This window comes from Panthera uncia, chromosome D1 (assembly GCF_023721935.1).
Source record: "Panthera uncia isolate 11264 chromosome D1, Puncia_PCG_1.0, whole genome shotgun sequence".
In the NCBI taxonomy this organism is placed as follows: Eukaryota; Metazoa; Chordata; class Mammalia; order Carnivora; family Felidae; genus Panthera; species Panthera uncia.
In genome coordinates this window covers 55,615,864-55,626,079 of record NC_064808.1, presented here as the reverse complement: position 1 = coordinate 55,626,079, position 10,216 = coordinate 55,615,864, and the positions used below count along the sequence as shown (strand labels likewise).

General features: G+C 36.4%; 1 protein-coding gene and 1 long non-coding RNA gene across 4 annotated transcripts in view; one reads left to right on the top strand and one right to left on the bottom strand.

The window, feature by feature from the left end:
- RNF169 (ring finger protein 169) overlaps positions 1 to 10,216 on the bottom strand; it is a 104,549-nt gene that overhangs the window by 64,001 nt on the left and 30,332 nt on the right. Inside the window, exon 2 of the mRNA XM_049652230.1 lies at positions 7,228 to 7,301. Within this exon, the coding sequence (XP_049508187.1) occupies positions 7,228 to 7,301 (74 nt within the window). The remainder of the gene's footprint in view (positions 1 to 7,227; positions 7,302 to 10,216) is intronic.
- Positions 1 to 10,216, top strand: part of LOC125937577 (uncharacterized) — a 41,054-nt gene that overhangs the window by 1,615 nt on the left and 29,223 nt on the right. For 2 of the 3 annotated variants that reach the window (XR_007462435.1, XR_007462436.1), the window contains exon 1: positions 3,914 to 3,953. The exons of the other annotated variant lie outside the window; for it this stretch is intronic. This is a non-coding gene — a long non-coding RNA (uncharacterized LOC125937577). Of the gene's footprint in view, positions 1 to 3,913; positions 3,954 to 10,216 lie in introns of those variants that run through there. 3 annotated transcript variants of the gene reach the window in all.

Here is a 10,216-nt window from a genome sequence, read left to right as displayed (position 1 = left end):
CATATATGTATATATATTCTAGAATGAATACAACAAAATTATTTCCTCGGGCAATGTAACAAGATAGGAGGCTGAGCACATGCTAATTTTCTCCTTCCAGTTAAAAACCCCATAAAATGTCAGGGAGAAAAAGAAGTCAGAAACTTTTTCAATAGAATACATCTACAAAGGCACAGGGGGAAAAAAAGCATCCTTTAGCAGTCAAGTTTACAAACGCTAAAAGATGGAACTGGTTTTCACATTCAAAGGTTGTGAACAAACAATGTACAGAAAACATATAAATTACTAGCTAGAGGAAGCATCTTAGGCTCACTGGTCATTTATATGTTTTCTGTACATTTTTTCTAGCTAGTTATCAGGTAAACGCAAAGTAAAACAATGAGATATTTTTATCTAACAGATTAGCAAAGTATTAAAAGTAATAAAAACTTGGCAGGGATTTAAAGAAAAGGGGCCTCCCTTTTACTGTTGGTGAAAGAGTAAGTTGAAAAAGTCTTTCTAAAAGGCAATTTGCTAATATCCACCAAAATACAAAGTGTTCATACCATTTGACCCTGAACTTTCATTTCCAGGAATCTAACCTAAAGGAAGTGTTTGCTTGCACATGTTCATGTGTATTCAGTGCAGCATCTCTTTAAAACTGGGAGAAATTGGGAAGAATTTAAATGACTAATGATAATGGAATAGTTAAGTGAACTATGCCTCATCCATATTTATGAAATATCTTTCAGGATGAAAAAGTATCTATATGAAAGCCTTACCTCCCACAAAAAAACAAAAAACAAAAAACACATATTTAGTGAAAGAAAGAGGAAGTTACAGAATAGATCAATTATTCCTCAAAAATCCTAGCTTCTTTGAAGTGTTTACTATAACCCCTCTTTGTGGTAGTCATCTACCTATCTCTCTGGCAATTCCCCTTATTCACAGAAAAACTCAGCACCTACGTTTCTCTCCAACTACTTCAATGATGATTCCTGAAGATTTCAACATCAGTATACTCTCTCAGTTCCTGTACCTCCTCCTAAATAAGTCTTTTTTTTTTTCCATCCTACTTCAGTTATCTACTCCCTGATCATATTCTAAATCTCATCCTGTCCAATAACTAACCCACCTCCCAGTCTCACTTTTAAGCTTCTCACATTTAGACCAACACTTCCTAGCTTTCTAACATGACTTGCAGTCACTTGCTAGTGACCCTACTTTTACAGTCTCTACCACCATCAAAACTTCTAGCCCACTGACCCTACCATTCTTTCACTGTCCATAATGTCCGTCACCTTCTCAATTCCCTCCTTTAAATAACTTCAAAAACCATGGTCCAAAACTGTAACAACTTCCTTGTATACACTTGACAATTCATTGCATCTCACTTTCTGTCATACTTCCCGCAAAACCCCAAGGCTGCTTAAACCCAAAAGTGCCTTAATTGGTCTTATTTTCATTCTTGTCCCATAAGTCACAGACTGCTAGCTACCTATCCAATATCCATTCTTTCCTTCCTTACCAAGAGAACCCATATTTTACTTGGGAGGTTAATGCACCCAGCTAAACCACTGTACTTCCTAGCCTCCCTGACAGCTAGAGAGTGTCTATGACACTGGACCATAAAGCACAAGTGAAGTCACTGAATGAGCTTTGGAGAAAACCCTTAAAAAAAAAAAATCAGCTGATATGTGCCTTTCTGCCTCCGACTTCTGTCTACATGTGATTCTAGAGAAGGATCAGCCATCTCACACTACAAAGAGACAAGCACACTTGAAGATGTCTAAACAGAAAGACAAAAGGAACCTGACTTCCTGATGTCACATAGCTGCTATATCAGCCCTAGGCTGCATACATCTGGTTTCGGTTACTAGAGAAAAAGAAAACTCCTCATTTGTTTGGTCATTATTTTCGGGTCTCTACTATTTACAGTAAATACAATTCCTAACTTCTAGACCCATTATAGTTTATTCCCTACACAGCAACCAGAGACCTTTTAAAAGTATAAATCAGATCACATTACTGGCTTCACATCACACTTAAAGTAAATTTAGGTTCTTAACCAGGTCAACTAGGCCTTCTTTGATCTGGCCCTTCTATTTCTTCCAATTCATCTCCTACCAAATCCCTATACCACCCTTTCACCCACCACTTGCACACTCAAATCCCGCCACACTGTTCCTTGAACAAGCCAAACTTGTTTCTATTTCAGGGACTTTGCATTTGCTGCTCCTCTGCCTAGAATACTCTTTCCTCATACTTTTACTTGGCTTGCTACCTCACTTAACCCACGTAGCAACTCCAATGTTGCCTCTCTGACAGACCTTCCTGATTATCTAAAACAGTTTTTTTGTGTCTCCTCAAGTTTCCTCTCCACCTCCCAGTAACTCTTCTGATCCTACTTTATTAATATATATTAAGTATTTGTTTGCTAATTTACTGTCTTTGGCACTAGAATGGAATCTCCCTGGGCAAGGACCTCAGGTGTCTGCAGAACCATATCTCCAGTGCTTGGCACACAGTAGGGATGCAAAAAATATCTGATGAGTAAATGACTATATAACATGAGCTCATTTATACTGAAAAAGACTAAAGCGTGTGTGTGTGTGTGTGTGTGTGTGTGTGTGTGTGAAAGTATATAAAGGACCTAAACTGATGTTACTAGTTGTTACTAGTTATCAAAGTTAACTATGGGGAGGATAATGAAAAATAAGGAAAAGAGGAATTTTCACATTTTGCTCTGCATATTTCTATATTATTTTTCTTTTCACAAAAAACCCCAAAATTATATATGATACATGGCAGGAAGAAAGTTTTAAACATATTTGGAAATATAAATCCACTCACAGAATCATAAAATTTAGAAACTCAGAGTAACCTTAAGCATACTACTCCCCCCATAGGTAGGATAATCTATGATTACTAAGTAAGTATCTTTTAAAAGAACTAGAATTAGAAGAATAAAATTTCTTTTAAAAAATTTTTTTTAATGTTTTTATTTATTTTTGAGACAGAGAGAGACAGAGCATGAGTAGGGGAGGGGCAGAGAGAGGGAGACACAAAATCCCAAGCAGTCTCCAGGCTCTGAGCTGTCAGCGCAGAGCCCAACGCGGGGCTCGAACTCATGGACTGTGAGATCATGACCTGAGCTGAAGACAGACGCTCAACCGACTGAGCCACCCAGGCGCCCCAAGAATAAAATTTCTTATTAACTTTTCATAGCCCTTATAAAATTTTTTACTATCACTTAAACAAAATAAAATATACCAAATAAAAAGTATATCAGTAGCATGTTATGCATCAAATAGTAATGATGAGTTGTGTACAACAAATTCCCACTTACCATCCCTTGCTTAGTGGAAACTTTTAAGGATCTTCCTTCTCTAGATATACATCCAAATAATTATATATTTACTTTGTTTTCTTTTAGAAAATAAAATATGCACTCTAAGAGACACCTTTTTCTCTATCAAGTTCTCCATCCAGATGTCTAGCGCCTTTTAATTCTCCTTTACAACTTTATTAAGGCATATTTTACATGTTACATAATTTATCCACTTCAAGTGTATAATTTCAGTGACTTTCAGTAAATTTACCAATTTGTGGAACACACCATAATCAGTTGTAAAAATCTTCACCACTGCAATTAAATCACACAGGCCCGTTTATTCTTACTCCCCATTCTCATCCCCTCCTCCAACAAACCATTAATCTACTGTCTGTCTCCATATATTTGCCTATCCTGGACATTTTCTGTAAATGGAATCATACAATATGTGCATCCATTGTATCTGGCTCTTCTCACTTAGCATCTTTCTGAGGTTCATCCAACTGGTAGCACGTTCCATTTTATTGCTGAATATTAGTCTACTGTACGGATATGCCATACTCGTGCCATTTGATTTTATGACTTGAATTTGCATTTTCCAGGTTGTACAATGGATGCCAGATAACATGAGTACTTGCAGGTGGGTGGAGAGAGCTTTATATGTCATTTATTTAACCCAAAAGACATAGGTGAGCGTTTTTCAAGCCCAATCCAGTTTATATAGGGTGAGACTGCCCTAGCTTCACTTAAAAACATTCTGCCATCATTCCCTTTTAAAACTGCTTTTCTGTCCCTCCTTCCTAATAAGAATAAAAGCACAGTTCCCCAAGGTTTCCTTCTCTCTCCCAAAGCTTATTAAAAACCTCAGCTCTTACTATGCATTGTTTAACCTTCTTTTTCTACCTCCAATCCTCGTTTTCTTTTTATCTTCAAGCTGATAGGTTTAAATTTTCCATATTCTTTGTAAAAAAAAGTATATCAGAATTAAGTATCTGCAGATTCTGGAATTTTATTTAAGAAGAATCTGTGGTTCTTTTGATGTGGTCGCTAAAAATAATTTCTTCTTAAGTAGAAAAAAACTGTGTAAGTGATTTAAAAACAGAAACCAAAGTGGCAATCCCTATCAAAATAACACCAGCATTCTTCACAGAGCTAGAATAAACAATCCTAAAATTTGTATGGAACCAGAAAAGACCCCAAATAGCCAAAGCAATCTTGAAAAAGAAAACCAAAGCTAGAGGCATCACAATCCCGGACTTCAAGCTGTATTACAAAGCTATAATCAGCAAGACAGTATGATACTAGCACAAAAACAGACACTCAGATCAATGCAACAGAACAGAGAACCCAGAGATGGACCCACAAACATATGGCCAACTAATCTTTGACAAAGCAGGAAAGAATATCCAGTGGAATAAAGACTGTCTCTGCAGCAAGAGGTGCTGGGAAAACTGGACAACGACATGCAGAAGAATTAACCTGGACCACTTTCTTACATCATACACAAAAATAAACTCAAAATGGATGAAGGACCTAAATGTAAGACAGGAAGCCATCAAAATCCTTGGGGAGAAAGCAGGCAAAAACCTCTTTGACCTTGGCCACAGCAATTTCTTACTCAACACGTCTCTGAAGGCAAGGGAAATAAAAGCAAAAATGAACTATTGCGACCTCATCAAAATAAAAAGCTTCTGCACAGCGAAGGAAACAATCAGCAAAACTAAAAGGAAACCAATGCAATGGGAGAAGTTATTTGCAAACGATATATCAGATAAAGGGTTAGTATCCAAAATCTATAAAGAACTTCTCAAACTGAATGCCCAAAAAACAAATAATCCCGTGAAGAAATGGGCAAAAGACATAAACAGACACTTCTCCAAAGAAGACATCCAGATGGCTAACTGACACATGAAAAAATGCTCAACATCACTCATCATCAGGGAAATACAAATCAAAACCACAATGAGATACCACCTCACACCTGTCAGAATGGCTAACATTAACAACTCAGGCAACAACAGATGCTGGCGAGGATGCGGAGAAAGACAATCTCTTTTGCGCTGCTGGTGGGAATGCAAACTGGTGCAGCCACTCTGGAAAACAGTATGGAGGTTCCTCAAAAAATTAAAAATAGAACTATCCTACGACCCAGCAATTGCACTAGTAGGTAGTTATCCAAGGGATACAGGCAGGCTGTTTCGAAGGGGCACATGCACCCCAATGTTTACAGCAGTGCTACCAACAATAGCCAAAGTATGGAAAGAGCCCAAATGTCCATCGATGGATGAGTGATAAAGGTGATATGGTATATATATATACATACAATGGAGTATTACTCGAAAATCAAAAAGAATGAAATCTTGCCATTTGCAACTAACCACATGGATGCAACTAGAGGGTATTATGCTACGTGAAATTAGTCAATCAGAGAAAGACAAATATCGTATGACTTCACTCATATGAGGAATTTAAGATACAAAACAGATGAACATAAGGGAAGGAAAGCAAAACTAATATAAAAACAGGGAGGGGGACAAAACACAACAGACTCTTAAATACAGACAACCAACAGAGGGTTGCTGGAGGGGTTGTGGGAGGCAGGATGGGCTAAATGGGTAAGGGACATTAAGAAATCTACTCCTGAAATCATTGTTGCACTATATCCTAACTTGGATGTAAATTAAAAAAAAAAAAAAAAAAAAAAGGCAGAAACCAAAGTACCCTCATAATACTAATATAAAAGAAGCATGAGGGGGTGCCTGGGTGGCTCAGTGGGTCAAGCATCTGAGTTTGGCTCAGGTAATGATCTTGTATTCTGTGAGTTCAAGCCCAGTGATGGGCTCTGTGCTGACAGCTCAGAGTCTGGAGCCTGCTTCATATTCTATGTCTTCCTCTCTCTCTGCCCCTCCCCTGCTCACGCTCTGTCTCTTTCTAAAGGTAAATTTTAAAACACACTTAAAAAAAAATTTTTTAAAAGTTACTAGGTCATGATTTAAAAATAAACAAAATAAAATAAAATAAAATAAAATAAAATAAAATAAAAGGGAGCATGAGGACCCAGGTCAACATTTGACACTCTCACTTAAAAGAGAAAGTCAAAAAATGTATAATAATTAAGCAGAGTTCTCTATTTTCTCCTTCATGTGACCTCCTTAAATACTAATTTTTCCATTCAATATAAAATGCCACAATAATGTTATTGTCTCACCTGTTTTATGATGATGTCTGATTCAGATTAAGTGGATTATTTACCTTTACAAAACATTAAATATCCACATGTAGAATCATTTACGGAGGTGTGTAAGGTATGGTGGTATAGGGAAAGGGCTGAGGAAGGATGATACAAATCTTCTAACATTCTTCTTATTACCAGCCTTTTTGACATCTTAATTCTCTAAGTGATTCCCAGACAATGAGCTTGAGAACATCTAAAATAAGATGATGTGAACATAGCTAAAAGCTTTCCCAGTGGTAAACATTCTCCACCTAGGAAATTATTTCACTACCCTCTGAATGGCCTAAGTTACAGTTCTTCTGGAGTACATAACAGAGTAAAAGCAACAAAAGATAACACCAATTATACGTAATTAGAGGAACTTTGCAAGATAAGGAAAAATAGTACAAGCTATTATTATTAAAGCTTAAATGTTAGCTTTTAACCAACATTTAAATGCCAAGAATACCCCCTTGTTGCAGGTGTAAGATAGGCTTGGGGAGCTACATTTTCATCTTTGAAAGGATAGCTAAAAAGAGGTTCTTAGTTAAGGTTTACTCTACTTTTATTATAGCTACGGTATAAGGTAATACAGAGAAAGGCTCTGCATTGTAAACTAAAAACCCACTAAGCATTCTTTAATGTCATTATTTCAATTTACTTTAAGAATATGAGTGATATGCTAATGTGTATACTGTACCTTTCTCAGGCTTTCATATTCCTCACGAAGTTCCCCAGGCTTGCTTAATTTGATTGGTGCTCTGAATATAAACTCTGGAGAAAAGGGAAAAGAAACACTTTTTAACAGAAGTTTCTAGGAAAGAACCCCAAACCTTGTCCTACTGCTGTCCTCACATTATAAACCACATGAAAAATTGTAGTCATCTTAATTTGAATAGTCATTCATTCGTTAACAAATATTTATTAAAGGGTATAAATGAGGCAGAGTTCTAAGTACCGGTTCAGAAGCACTGAACACATAAAGCCCTTGCTCTCGTGGAGTTTAGGATCTTACAGACAGTAAACAAACAAGTGTGTACATAATACCACTGGTGGTACTGTTATGGAGGAAAATAAATGTAGGATGAAAGAAAAAGATTATTTTATATAGAATGGTCTGGAAGGGCCTGGTAAAATAACATGTTAAAGGACCTCAAGGAAAAACTGTACTTAAAGTTCTTAGTTCAATGTTACTAAGTAACATTTTAAATGAGCTGAAGTTTTATTCATAACACTGTATCTTTCTATTTCTTTTTCAACATTGCCATTGCCAGCAGAGTATTTTCCTGTATCCAACCTGTAAATATTTTCAGTATATAACCTGATTTTTTTACCCTTAAAGCCTTTGTGGTTTTTATTGGCCTATAGAAGAAAGTCAAAACTCTTCAATCTGTCATTCAAGGCCCTCCAAAGACAGATCACAACTTCGTCTTTCTCCAGCATTGGATCTCTTAACCCTTGACTGTTTAGTTACAATAGATCCATGCCATATATTTTTAAACTTTCTACACTGTTTTCTTAGCTGAAATTCTGTTTTCTACCCTCATCTCTCTATATTTTTAAGTCCAAGCTATCCAGGACCACAGGAGACATACAGTACACACGGGTAATATAAATAGATGATAAAAATCCGAATTAAGAATACGAATAAAAGATAGTTCTAGGGGCACCTGGGTTGCTCATTTGGTTAAGCATCCGACTCTTGATTTTGGCTCAGGTCATGATCTCAGAGTTGTGAGATCAAGCCCTGCATCAGGCGCCATGCTGGGCATGGAGCCTGCTTAAGATTCTCCCTCTGGAAAATGGGTGATGGGCACTGAGAAGGGCACTTGTTGGGATGAGCACTGGGTGTTGTATATAAGCGATGAATCACAGGAATCTACCCCCAAAACCAAGAGGACACTGTACACACTGTATGTTAGCCAACTTGACAATAAATTATATTAAAAAAAAAAATTCTCCTTCTCCCTTGTCCTCTGCCCCTCCCCCGCTAACGTGTGCACTCACTCACGCGCGGTTTCTCTCTCAAAATAAATAAATAAATAAGTTCTAAATGCTAACAAAAAGGAGCGGAAAAGTCCACATTTACACTCCTTAAATGTGACATTTCTATATAACTCTATGTATATGTAGTGGTCAAAATACAGTATTAATTTTAAGACTTTCTAAGAACTCTATATCCGACTAAGGTTGATAAATATTTGTTGTAGACAAGTAGGCTCCTCAAAAAAATTGACTTTTGTCCTTTTTCAGTTGTCTCAACTATTCTGAAAGACTCTAGCATACCTAAGAAATATGGAAGATAGAAACACTGGATCTAATGCAGAAGCAGGGAACAGTAACTTAAAGGCCTACAAGTACTAGAGAACTGTTAGACTTTGCGTGTGGGAGGCAAACATTCCACCACCTTCACTCACTTAAAAAAAGTCCTGATGACTATTTTCATCATATCCCTTAAGCACATTTCTAATTATAGGCAAACAGTATTTAAAATCTGATGCTTTAATAGAGAAGGAGAAGCAGAGAGGTAAAAGAAAACCCTTAAGGCAATACAGTACTTTGAATCCATTTATGGAGAAGCTATCACATGTAAAATACTTCATATATATTTTCTCAGTGAATCTTCACAGAAACTTTGTAAGGTAGGTATTATACCCATTTTACAAGAAGGAAAATGAGAGGTTAATGACTTGCCTAAGGCCACAAAACTAGTAAATGGCAAAACCAACAGAAAACTATTAATAGGAATAAAGAGGGAAATCAAATAATGATTAAAAAGGCAACCCAACAAAGAAGATATAATAATCACGAACTTGTATGAACATATACCACAGCAAAAACACTAATAACATTATAAGGAGGAATTAATAAATCCAAAATAATGGTAAGAAATTTTAACACACCACAACTAAAAACACATCAGGCAGTCCAAAAGGAAGTAAAAATGTAGAAAAACTGAACAAAAAAATTAACAAACTTTATCCTAATATATTTATATATATGTGTGCACTCAATGAATAGAATATATATTCCTTAAAGCAAACAAGGAACAATTAAAAATTCACTAGGTCACAAAGAACTTCCAAAGAATTCATATTATACAGACTTTGCTCTTGGATCCTAGCTGCTATTTTCCAAGCCAAGTTTTCTGGCTACTTGGCTGGTTATTCTGGATTACCCAATATTCTTTTTCAATAAATTCTTTTTCTGCTTAAATTTGCCAGAGTAGATTTCTGCTGATTAAAACAGACAACCGGATGGTTGCATCTTTTAGGTGAAACTATGAAATGACCCATAAACCAAGCGCTAGTAAAACAGGTTAAGAAAAAAAAGAGAGAGAAGACAAAGTAATACCTAGAATAAAGAGAAGGACCAAAATACAGATATCAAGGTGGGGGGGGGGGGGGGGTTAAATCTCCAAAGGTTATCAAACAATGCTATAATGAATGATCTTGCATGCATATCATTTTGCAAGTATATTCATAGATCAAAGTGTTGGAATTACACTTACTGTGTCAAAGAATATGTACCTACGTGTTTTTGTAATTCTGACAGACAATACCAAGTCTTCCTTCCTTCCGGTAGCCTATACTGATTTAAGTCCCACCAGCAATGCATAAGAATGCCATTTCCTCATACCTTTTCCAACACAACAAGTGTTGAAACATTTTAGTTTTGCCAATCTAATA